This window comes from Sardina pilchardus, chromosome 17 (genome assembly GCF_963854185.1).
Source record: "Sardina pilchardus chromosome 17, fSarPil1.1, whole genome shotgun sequence".
NCBI classification, from domain to species: Eukaryota; Metazoa; Chordata; class Actinopteri; order Clupeiformes; family Clupeidae; genus Sardina; species Sardina pilchardus.
Genome location: NC_085010.1, coordinates 29,739,745 through 29,752,598, shown reverse-complemented (window position 1 = coordinate 29,752,598; position 12,854 = coordinate 29,739,745). Strand labels below are relative to the sequence as shown.

Below are 12,854 nucleotides of genomic sequence, written 5' to 3'. Positions count from 1 at the left end.
AATTTCATCATTTAATAATCCCATCATTTTCATTCTTTGCTTGCCATTTCTTTTTTTAAAAGTATATATTTTTTGGCTTTTTGTGCCTTTAATTTTGACAGGACAGTAGAGAGAGACAGGAAGCGAAGGGGTTAGAGAGTCGGGGTGGGATCCGGAAAGGACCACGGGGCGGGAATCGAACCCGGGTCGCCAGCGTGCGGTGCAGGTGCCCCAGCCATTTGCGCCACGGCTGGGGTCTTGTCTGCCATTTCTTCCACTTTCTGAAATTGCAGCCAGATATACTTGAAATAATCAAATTCCTCTCTCTTTATGAACAGTTGTGTGCATTCGATTGCGGACATTTTGCAGTTTTATTGTGAAAATGAGCTCTTTTCCAAAATGATATATCCATATTTGAAAACATTAATAAGTAATCTTATTTAATTGTGTATTTCAGGTAAGACTGTTACCCAATACATTCATTCAAATGGTGGATTAAGCATTTTGGAAAAGAGCTCATTAAATCCAGGTAACCTGCCTTACTATACTTTACACTATACAAAATACAAATCCCTGTCGTGTGAATAGAGGAATTCTTCTGTGTGACCCATAAGTGTACCGGATGCCTTTGCAAGTGTGTGTGTGTGTATGTTTATATAGGCTAAGTTACGCTGACTAACAGTGCTGTCATCCATTCTTACTTGGTGCTCATGTGACCCTTGTGTTTTTGTTGTATGCTCTACAGATAACATAAGCCATGACATGAAATGATGCGCTCTTTTAGTTCACCACCACACACACCTCCCCTACCCATCACCTCCCTATAGGTCTGCAGGTTGAGCTGTATGGCCACCACCACACACACCTCCCCTATACCCATCACCTCCCCTAGGTCTGCAGGTTGAGCTGTATGGCCAATGGTGCTCATTCACATGGAATGGCCTCAATCTTTGGTCATTCAAGATTGCATTCCATAAGTTTCAGGCAGCTCATACTTGAATTCAGTAAGATAATAATAGGCATAAGTGAAATTAACAAAACATCAATAGATTGTGATCATTTGATCAGATCTTATTAATTGCATCTCCAAAAAAAAAAGATGCTTGTCAGGGCTGGCCCATGTGTAAAAAATGAGGAGGATTATTTTGATGGGTTGATGGGAAAATATGTTATTTAGGCCTATTTATTTATTTGTTATTATTCCTGACCGACACTGGGTTCATAGGATTGACTTCAAACACAGTGGTGTAATGGATTGATCCAGGAGGTGGCAGCAATGTAAAGCAGACTCTCAGAGCTACTCTGGACTTTAAAGAAGCACTTTAAATCAGTAGCCTACCAGCATTGTGTCCCCAGCTATCTGACACATGCATCTACTGTGCTTCTTGCAGAACTTAAGATAGTATCAGACTGAAAAGAAGAGAGAGGATATTGTTCAACATTTGTTGGAAATAGCTCAGGTGGTATTGGTAAACTGATCTAAAAAAAGAGATCAACACAGGTTGCGAAGCTAAAGGCGACTATGAATACTTACAGTGTGGAAAGTGCTCACTGCTCATCATAGCTAAAATTACATCAGGGATTATATACCAAATTAGAACTACATTTGTGTATGTGTCCACTGTTTCAAAACCTTTCTTGGACCTTCCTGTTGCTATATTCTTAAGAAGGAAAGCCTTATTTTCCCAGTAGAAAATAAAGTCCCAACAGTGCCCTAAGTTTCAGAGGATTTGATACTTACTGAAGTCACCAGGCATTTATGTTGCTATCATTTATGCTACTTTTATGATTTCAAAATTTAAAGCAATTGTTTGATTTTATTTAATTTTTAATTACATTACATTACATTACATTACATTAAATTTTTTCACATTATTTTTTATAGTGTTTTTAAATGAAACACAGTGCTCACACAGGACTCACCTAATCCTGTCCTTTCCAATTTTCTTTCAAAATATATGTTTTTATAGATTTAGATAATTCCCCCGCATGGTATTTCAAACCTTGTGACTATTTTAAGTCAGTTGTCATAGTCATAAACTATGCAATACAAAAGATAACCTGACAAAGAATCTAAGCTGTGGTCACTACCATTCTGACTCCTTATTTTGTCCTTGTTCAACCTATGCTCCAATTCAAACCTCTCTTTTAAAATATCTAGGGTTGATGAATCACACTTACTCAGCACAGTATGTCAGAGTTAAACCAAAAATCCTTCATTACCCTCTCTGGTTAAACTGTGGTAATTCCAGAGTTAGCCCATAGGGGGCAATGGCAACCTATTTAAATGTGTTGGTCTTGGCTACAGTGAAGGCTACAGTATGAACTGTAGGCCTATACTCTCATGTACATAAAGGAAATTGTAGGACATATACTATACATATATGTATAAATATATGATAATGCTCAACTGACCTATGCTGTGGAACCTCTGCGCTAAACAAAGGCCATTTGATTGAAATGATATATGCAATGACTGACTGACAGGACTGTAAGGAACATTATGTTCTTTTACTTTGTCTTTCAGCTGAACAAAGACCACTCAGGTTTTGTCATTATTTCTGGTTGACAATGACATGGTGTCGTGGATACCCGGCGCTTTCCAGGCATTTCTTTCTATCCCATAGGTCTGGTCATAATGCCACACCTTCGTTTTTGTTTTATCTTATAAATATTTATTTAAGCCATTACTCAAATGGCTGAAATCTTGTTTACACTGCAAACAGAGATAGGTAAGGGCAATTCAACCAGTTTATCTACACCCCCCATATCCGTCATAGTGTTTTGATCAAACAAAGAGACCATGCCAACACACACACACATCAGTTTGGTTATCTTGGACTTTTAATTTGACAATTCTTACAGGATATACATAGTGTTTCATTGAAACAAGAGTGTAGCACTTGTAGGGATGCCCTCTCCTTTACATGGTCATGAGATAGCTTTCAAACTCTCGCAGGCCTTACAGAGGAGTACAGCATTTTTAACAGTGAACAAAGTGTGCTGGCCGATTCATCGTGCGTGACAAACAGCACACCAACTGACTGATGTAAACCACGTCCATTGACTTTTTAGGTAGGATTGAGTTTAGAGTAACAGTAGCACAGTTAGAGCTAGCAGTGGCAGCAGTGGACACATGGTAGTGGACAGCCACTGTATTGTTCCGTACCAGTACGAGGGCATGTTAATTTGGGCATGACGAGACTACTAGTGACATGTTCTGACAGCTCTCAAAAGTCTTTTTTTTTTTTTTTAACTGCCACTAAAATGAAAAAAGCTCAAACAAAATAAAGCATATTTACAGATATGTACATTATATAAATATAGTAAAATAGATTAAATTACATTGATGTTCTCTCATAAATAATGCTGGACAATAACATTTTGGATGACATTTGTCGTTTGAGGTTAGCAACTGGAAGCACAATGAAAGGTCACTCCCGATGTGCCTGCAAAACTGACATTTCTGGGCACAAGCGGCAGACAACAAGGTGACAAGCAGACATGACGTGTTCTCATCAAGCTCTGTTCGTTGTTTTTTTTTTCTCCCTCCCTCTCCGTTTGAGTGTTCCAATAATGAGAAGCTGCCAACGGTAAACACTGCAATGGTGACAAACTTGCGGTGATGCCTCACTTACAGGGGTTAGAGCCCTGCTCGGGAGTCAGTATAACGTACCCTCCTTTTGGTTATGTGCGGTTTTACAGTTAAGAAAAAGCACAGTCTTTCTGTTTTTTTTCCGTTGCAAGTTGTACAGGTACATTACAACCACAGCATGTGGCTTAAATAATAAAAAATGTAAATTTCTTTAAAGGAGTCACTGTTCCTTAAAGAAAAAAAAGTAGTGCTCCTCACTTGGTGGGAGATCTAACAGCAAACGTGTCCAGTCTTAAACTTTGAGCAACTAGTATTCGACATTTTGTTTCTGCCTGATTCATGGATAAGGTTACATAGTGAGATACAGTTATTTAGGAAAGAAAATCACTGGCTATTTCACACCCAGCTTCCAGTGAGCGACTATGAATAAGCAGGTTTTTGATCATTTCATAATTGAAGTAATTTACAGGTAAAGTTGGTCAACAAGGTCAAAAAGACCTTGTAACAAATACTGTTCATCTTGTCTAGCAATCTGTGTGCGCTGACAAACGTTCACATGTGTGCTGAATACTAAGTGCTTTTAAATATACAAACACCAGTAAGAAATAGTTTTGGCAACCATAAAAAAAGATGACAAATTCTGTAGTTTTGCCTTGAGTAGAGTGTGCGGTCTGCGTTCAATGCTCTTGCCTCTTTGGAGTACCAGGCTCACACTGGCTTGGGTTATGTCATCCAACTCAAAGCCAATCCAGAACACTAAAGACAAAAAAGGCCCACATTCCGATAATCACCTGAATGCGTGCAGCAATGTCTAAAAAAGTTGACTACAATCTTTGAGTGAGGCACCATCATAAGATAAAACCGTACCAGTACTACTTAAAAAAAATGTACAAATAAAGAAAAAACATCATAACACAAAAAAAAAACAATGAAACAAAAATGAAAATCATGACAATAAAGCACGTAACGTAAACGTAAAAAAAAAAGTCATAATACCAACTTTGTGGCCTAACAGCATACTGTACAAAGTTCAGGACATTCTTTCAGAATGGTATAGTTTTTCTGCTCTGTGCTGTCATACGAGAGCAACACTATTCTTCAGCATCTTCCTCTTCCTCTTCCTCTTCAGCTTCTTCGTTACCGTAGCAGTTTTTAAGCGGTCGGATCTTTTGTGTTGATTCATCTGAAGGGGTTGAGCAGTTAGGTGCCGACCTCTTGCTCCAAGCAGGTGTATCTGTAGTGCTTCTACCCTTCCGAGACCAGCGCCTACTAGTGGCCACCGTCAGCACGTGGCTCGCTGGAAGTCGCTTGGTGGATCCAGTCCAGGATGATGAGAGTCATGCAGCCAATCATGACGATGAAGCCACTGACCAGGAAGATACTTGCCTGATGGGACAAACAGTAAGAGTTTAGTCATCTCACAGCGCTGCCAAGGTCTCTCCTCCGTGAGTTTCACATGAATGGCTATAAAATATCTTTACAGGACCAGCAATGTTTTCTTACCCCAATCTTCTGCATGGACTTCATGGACTCCTTCTTGACCAGTTTCAAGTAGAAAGCCGAGGGCAGGATGAAGATGAGCATAGCAGCAGCAGAGGCCCCTGAAAGAAGAAGATACTCCGGTCAGACTCTGCTGGGACTTTACATGTTACAGTACATTCCTTACCTAACCCCCTGCCCCACCAAGACAACCAATATGGCTCCTAGTGAACAGCCTCTTGCCGGACTTACCGATGAAGCCAAAGATGTCACGGATGGTGGGCACGAAGATGACCAGGATGTTGACGCCAATCAGCAGCACCATGGTGATGATGGTGTGGCGAACCCAGCTGAACTCCTTGGAGGCGCACAGGAGGGCGTTGACTGAGGTGCGGATCTGTGGAGAGAAGGCAGCCATTAGCGATGACTCATGACAAATATGACTCAGTTACGTGACTCAAAAAAGCACGTAAATAACCTGAATCCGTGTAAGAAAGGTATATGTTTGTGTCCGTAATTTGGCAAACTAACCACCAGATGTCTATGCCTGATATAGGAATGACTACGGTATGTGTTTTAAGATGGTGTAAAGGCTGAGTAGGAGTCATGAGTGGCCAGTGCCACACTTACGGGGAAAAGCACAACGGGGACAGTCAGGGTGACAGCGGTCAGGACAGCCAGCCGGACGATGAGCAGGACCACGTCGGACTTGTACACCTTGGAGTAGGTGTGCAGCAGCTCAGGCTCCACGTGCTCTGTGACCACAAGATATCAGAGCACCCATCAGAACACCGCACTCATTTTCTCACAGACGTTACTTTTACTTTTTTTAAAACTTTTTTTCACAAGGTCACACATTTACTACACTCTAACATAGGCCTATTACCACTCCCTAATGCACATTTTCAATCTACGGCCTTGACTGGGGTCAAAGTCCTTAGCATCGGACAACATCTCACACACGTAAACACGCCGATTCCTCCAGTATAGGAAAGCCTTGCCTTGCATAATCCCTTATTTTCCGTGGAAACAAGAACATCCAATAATACATCATGTTACGTCCTTGGCATGCAGACACAGCGGGCAGTATTGACCCACGGGGACAGCTGCGCGCTGCCTCGGTTCTTCCCCGGCGCTTATGTAAGCGGACCTGGTCCCAGGTGAGCGGGGAGCCTGGAAGACCCACGTTCCTCCAGAACGCTACTCCTACGTCACCGTTTCCACCAGACCTTTTCTCACTTTCGTTTGTTTTGGGTCTGTTCCTAGCGTCAGCCCCCCCCCCACTCCCACCCTCCCCTTACTCTGACCAAACACTAACAAACACGGGCTTGTGTCTTACAAACAAAATCGATTCCCATGAAACAAATAAAAATGTTCCAGGACCTTTAAACAGGATGTGCGCGCGCAGTGCACGCCTGTCGTGTTTATTCTGGGCAGAGTACGGCTCGGAAAAAAGAACTCACCGTTGAAGGTCAGGTATCCGAAGAGGGCGGCCATCAGGTACATGATGAACATTCCCAGGAAGGAGACGTTGGCCACACCCTGCATCCTCCTGCGGGAACGACTGCAGATGGCAGAGGAGAAGATGAATGTTAGAAACATGACAAAAAGCAGCAACGTGTACTGAAACTAAACGAGCTCTGCAAGCCTAGTGATGAAGACAGAGAGAGAGAGAGAGAGAGAGAACTGAATGGAATTGTGAGTTCCTCTTGCACTTACTCTTTCAACTCCTCATACATGGGCAGAATGGCTGGGTGGCACACAAAGGCAAATGTCAGGATGGGCACAGCATACACAGTCTAAGGGAGGAAAGACAGAGATAGGTTAGGTCAACGATTAATGCTGCTACAGAATGTGTATAAGCAAAGTGTATTACATTATAATAATACATTATAATACATATTTAATATTAAGCAAGAATGTGTGCCTACCTGTGAGTTGAAGACGAAGTACTTGGGTGTGCATGTGTCAGCACTGTAGTCAGTAACAGTAGTGTTCTGGAGAGGAGTCGTCATCTGGGTCACGGTGGCGTTGATGGTTGCATTGAGGATGTCGTTGGTTAGCGGGCAGGGGATCTGGAACTTTTTGTAGATCACCTACACAAACAATAATGACACTTTAGAACACAGTTCTAACCCTCCATGACATCAATGTTTACAAATCAGTTCAGGCCATGACGCTACACTGTGTTCATCACATGAGCATCAGTAGCAATCCCCCCCCCTCCTTTCCTCCCTCGAAGGCTTTTGTGCTCCATTTCCCTATCCAAACAACCTCACTTGGCCGTTATCATTTCAATTCAACTGGCACCACTACCCTGTCCCAAATAGTTATATTCTCACTGGCGTGCATTTGTAAGTTACATGATGGAAAGAACAGTGTTTCTTCCCGTCTCTCTCTGACACAGTGAAATAGCTGGAGAAGGAGCAGAGGTCAGGCAGTTCTTAAATACAAGGGCCTTCAATTCTACCCTCAGAAAAGTGACATTTTTACAACAATACTATGTTCGTTATTCCAATACTATGCCCATTTTATACCAATACTATATTCTATGGCTGACCACAAACTTTGAATATCTATTGCTGTTCAATTTATGTCTACGCCAGACAAAGTAGCCTCAGGGACATTGAAATGATACTGGTGCCCTCGTGTCTGTGATAAGGCACCAGTGGAAATTTCCACTAAGACCTTGGGGGGAAGTAGCGCTGTCACAAGAACTCACCACGATCAGGAAGAACACCATGCAGAGGAGGGAGAAGCCACTGGTGTAACCAAGGTAACCTGTGGGTAAGTGAAACAAGAAGTGAGTGTCATGTTTAGTCCCTGCCCTCATCTATCATTAGCAGCTGGCATTCGCTACACACCACCACACACACTTTTCTCATAGAGGAAGAAAGAAAAACAAGTCTTACCCAAGTTCCTCAGTAGTGACAGGGGAAGAATGATCGACACAGACACCAGCATAACCAGGTAGTCTCCGTTGGTATACCACTCTCTACACAAAAAAAAACAAAAAAAACAATAGCACTTATTTGACATGGACGTTACATTTGTTTGTACTCACTAAAATGTACAGATATACTTGACAATGTTCACTAGAATAACGACAATATTTAGAAGCAGTAAATACATTACAACTGAGCACAAAACAGACTACTTCAAAGCTCATCCAAAGGCTTCTTAAAGATAGGTATGACATGATAAAAACAGGAGGCTAACGTTCACACAGGCCCTGTGTGAGTAGGCTGACGAGAGCCCTTATCATCTCACGGGATCTCAGCACCGACTGTCTCCTCTTTGTGAGAGTGTTCTCTGGAACATGTTTGAATGTTTCATGAGCGCCGATGCATTAGGTCATCCCAAGTTCTGTCTCTGTGCAGTACTGAGGGGCTCGCTGGGACAAAAAAAAAAAGGGTCTCTTTGATTGGCCGTGCCAAAACGACCGGGCCAAAAGGGCCTCTTTGATTGGCTGTGCCAAAAAGACCAGGCCTGTCCACCCTCGCTTTTTTGCCCCCTCTCTCTCCAGCGCCAAAACACAGGGCCCAATTCACCTATCTCACACTGCACGTTTCAGATCACGTCGAACTCAACGCTCCCTTGCATCAGTCACGCTAAGCGCCTGCCGCTGCGGCACTCTCTTTCTTTCCTTTCATTAAAAATGACTGAACGGAACTCTGGGCGGCGCTTTTTCTCTCAGTTGTGGTGTGACACAAACCAGCAGGCCCCTTTAAACTTTTCCAAATTTAGCTGACTCCTGCATAGACTTCTTTTCTTTTTTTTCCATCCGCCCTAACAGCTCAGTTCGAAGAATGTCTTTGAGGTGCAAGATTTGGACACGTCGACTACAGTGTAGCAGAAATCCCACTCACCCATTGTTCCCGGTGAATGACTGAATCACAATTGGCAGCTCGTACTTCACGATGAAGAGGTAGCTTGACATGGCTGTGGAAAGAGTTCAAAAAGAGAAGGATTAAAAAATCTTTGCCGTCTTTTAGACTCGCCACATTCTACGCCGAGGAGCTTTCTCCCCGACTCTTGACTGGTCCGTAATGGAACGCGGAGGCTGAATTAATGCTGCCATTTGTGGGACGCCTCCAGGGAGTCGGCCGAGCAACTCTGACATTTAGATAAAGGTGCCGCACCGCATCCCATCAGCATTTTTACTGCCTCGGTGTTGGCAGGCCGTCCTTACCTCCAATGTTCTGCATAGTGATGGAGATCGACGCAGCCAGCTTGCCTGGCATCCCGAATGCTTTATAGCCCAACTGCTCGTACACCATCGAGCCTGAGGAAGAAAGGTGAACAAACGTTTTTAAAACACAGATTTATTTATTTATGTATTAATTTATTTATTAAAAAGTGCTGTTTAACAAAGGATTCAATTCCACACATCTACAGTACTCCAGACAAGACAAGAACGAAAATGTTACACTCTTGTTTACCTCCTTCATTGGCGGTTTTAAGCAGCAGATGAACGGAGTAGAGGGAGAATATGCACACAGCCACCAGCAGGATCCTGTGGAGAGGACATATAAAAGATGTATGAGCTTTTACCCGTCCAGCACAACAAACAGCCCTCTGCAGCTAAGAGCCTGGCACTGAACAGGCCCACTGCAGCAAGAGGAGTTGTGCCAGGACAGCCGTGTGTCAAAGAAGGGCTCGAGAAGATCAATGAAGAAGCGCAGCACTTCGCTAGCTGTCAAGAGGGGTGGAGAGGGAAGAGAGAGATGGCGTTTGCCCTGACGGAGTGACTCGGGGCTTGTTTATTTTCCCGGGCCTCGTCAGCACGGCTTGAACCGCACACACCCGCCGAGCTTGATGCAGGGGTGTGAAAATCGGACGTCTAGACAGGTGAGCCAGGGAGGTGGCTCGCCACACACACACACACACGGCATTGGTCGATGTCCTGCGGCGCCAGGGACAAATGTCAGTGCCAATTTTTAATATCCCTCTTCATTGCTCACCCCCCCTGCACCCCCCCCCCCCCCCCCGCCCGGTCATCCTCTGCGTGCCTCTTAGCTATTGGTCACTTTTCGGGGCCAGAGCGCGGTCTCCCTCTCGCGCCCTCTCGTAAGTGTAGCATGCTATGCCTCAGAGGCGATTACCTGCTTACAAACTAAGCCTCGCGCGCTAATCTCTCCTGCAGTCATATCTCTCTGCAGATGCTAAGCTAACGCACCAACACGCTCCCACCGCCACCTGCACTGATAACAGTGGAACAGACACGTGAAGGGAGGTGCGATGGGGGGGAGGTGCGATGGGGGGGTGGGGTGGCCTCACTGGTCGCCCACACGCTTTTGCATAGTTCTTTGCATGAGCGGCAACACGTATCCAACTTCCTGCTCAACCACATCTAGTGCATTCTCTAAAAGACAATCAATCAATCTGCTCTGCTGCCCTACGAGAAGTTCTTTCCTCGTTCTACTCTTTACTGTTGTCTTCCGCGAGGGTCAAATTACACCTAAGTCATGTGAGGTAGAATTAAAGTCATCGATAGGCTTAAATCATACCAAAAAAAAAAAAAATACAACAAAACCCATAATTCCCAGATGGGATTATCCACAAGACACAGAAAATAAAAGCCTCAATGACATTCCTCTCCCTACTCATTCAGCTGAAATGGCCAGCCCACTAATCTCCACCATGCCTTCCTTCCTGTCGGGGACTGAGCCAGCCAGTCCGCAGCCCAGGTCTTCACTGAGCAGAGACTGCGGCTGTCCATTTGCCACTGCCCTGACTTTTATGTAACCAATGGGCAGCTCTGCCCTGGTTGCGGGGGGGGGGGGATAGGTGGGGGGGGATTAGCCGCAGCTAAGCAGCTTGGCCCCCGAGCCGAGTGACTCTGCATGTGAGGCCAGGGAAGGAGTGTGTGCTGCCACGCGGGCGGAATGGGCCCCCTCACTGTTTGTAAACACACGGCGGCGTGAGGGCCAGACGAGTCTTACGGCCACTTGAGCAACATGGCGTCTTACTACTGCGCTGCTGAAAGGAAAGTGACCTACTTCAATTAGCCTCATCAAACACGGATGTGTGAATGGCTAGTAGTAAGTAGAGACTAGAGGTCACGTCATGTGGGTTTTCGCATTCATGTTTAGGGTCACAGGCACATGAGCAACCCACCCACCCATCCACACACATTATTCTTGCACACATTATTCTTACACGCATCTCTAATAATATACAATATAGAAACACCAACATCTTATATTATCTTGCCTTACATAACTACCAAATGTATTCAGTGAGCCCACAAGGCTGTTAGACTAACTTAAAGGCACATAATGTAAGACAGCTACACAATACAATTGATATTTACTACTAAGATGACAAGTCATGGGACTTACACAAAAAGTGCAATGCCAGTGTTGGCCATGGCATAGGACAGACCCAAGATGCCACTCCCCATAATGGCGTTGCCCAAGTTGAAGACAGACATCCCAAAGGAGGCTGAGCCAGGATCCTGATTGAAGGGGAAGTCAGAGTTAGTTTTTAAAGCCTAAATACAAAGCATTTAATCTAATGTTTAAGGTGAGGATACAAGTGCACAGGTGAAGGCACTGGACACTTACATAATCTGTAACATATTTTTTCTTGTCCAGGTTGTAGTTAGGCAGGAAGTTCTGGCTCTCAGCATCATCAAATTGACTGTTGAGATAAAATAAATAGGAGTGAATATCAACAGAATATAGGTGCCAAATTCTGAGGCAATATGGATTTAAGAAATATGGTTTGTGAGAACTACAACCATATGACTATATTTAGACAGACTTAACTGATAAAATAATACAATAGGCTATGTCTTTTTTACCTGCCAATGGGGGCTTTCTTCGTGGGACAGTCCTGGTAACTGAATTCATTGCTATTTGAACTAGCACAGCTATCTTCATCCTGTCCGACGTTCAGCCGGCTCATTTCTGTTTTTGAAATTCCTTTCATCCTGCAGAACAAGGAAGAGAGCGGACATTGATGTTTATTTCTTCCTGACATTCATTCCTAATGCGTCACGCATAGTCCTCTCCATTTATTGAAACCGAATGAAACCGAACAAGTCCCCCACCCCCCGCCCCCCGGCAGGAATAATCAATAGGCTACATGGCGAGCGCCGCAGCCCAGCAACACATAAATCGGGTCATGTGACCACGAATCGTCAGGAGGAGGGGGGGTTTGACTCATCAGAAGGAGTGGAAAAATACCAAGCCGGCATCCGTGTCTGTCTCCCAACCTTCAGACAGTCGCATCCCATGGCTTTTTTTTTTTTTTTTTACATTTCCCAACAAATATCCAAGACAAGCATTAGCCTTCGGTGATTACATGGATTACTTCTAAATGGCAGAAAGATTCTATAGGCCATAGAATGTAAGCATCTGTCACTTTGGCCACTGACAGTAGGTTAGCCGACAATTTAATGAAGTAATTTTATTTGACTGCAATCTTTATCATGGTCATTTTTTTATCACTGAAACACCAGGCACGTGTGTGACTTTGGGCACGGAACCGTTTTGCGCAGAGCTTTGTGCCATGCGTAATTGCATCATTAACCGACATTCGCCTAGACTGCTGTTCACTGTGTTCAAATCTGAATGAGGATGATGCAAGCGAAAATCAAGTTATTAAAAGACAATAAATACATTCTGCCCACACATCCCACATGGGTTCCGCCCCATCTTTTCATTGTCAAGATTTAAATCATGAAGCACATGACTGCAGTAGCATGAATTGTATACTATATCCTAGGGTCTTCAATTATTTATTTATTTATGCAGATCTCAGTCTGACACGAGGTGCGGTTCTAATCATTTGA

At 43.9% G+C, this 12,854-nt stretch overlaps 1 protein-coding gene across 1 annotated transcript in view; it reads right to left on the bottom strand.

Annotated features, from left to right (window-relative positions):
• Positions 1-2,805: 2,805 nt before the first annotated feature.
• slc38a2 (solute carrier family 38 member 2) overlaps positions 2,806-12,854 on the bottom strand; it is a 10,709-nt gene continuing 660 nt past the window's right edge. The window contains exons 2-16 of the mRNA XM_062517949.1: positions 11,862-11,990; positions 11,623-11,698; positions 11,398-11,513; positions 9,496-9,569; positions 9,246-9,338; positions 8,923-8,995; positions 7,966-8,048; positions 7,776-7,834; positions 6,985-7,149; positions 6,773-6,852; positions 6,517-6,617; positions 5,684-5,808; positions 5,306-5,450; positions 5,078-5,175; positions 2,806-4,960 (exon numbers count right to left, since the gene is read on the bottom strand). Coding sequence (XP_062373933.1) covers positions 4,844-4,960; positions 5,078-5,175; positions 5,306-5,450; positions 5,684-5,808; positions 6,517-6,617; positions 6,773-6,852; positions 6,985-7,149; positions 7,776-7,834; positions 7,966-8,048; positions 8,923-8,995; positions 9,246-9,338; positions 9,496-9,569; positions 11,398-11,513; positions 11,623-11,698; positions 11,862-11,989 — 1,533 coding nt within the window. The 5' untranslated portion in view covers position 11,990 and the 3' untranslated portion in view covers positions 2,806-4,843. The remainder of the gene's footprint in view (positions 4,961-5,077; positions 5,176-5,305; positions 5,451-5,683; positions 5,809-6,516; positions 6,618-6,772; positions 6,853-6,984; positions 7,150-7,775; positions 7,835-7,965; positions 8,049-8,922; positions 8,996-9,245; positions 9,339-9,495; positions 9,570-11,397; positions 11,514-11,622; positions 11,699-11,861; positions 11,991-12,854) is intronic.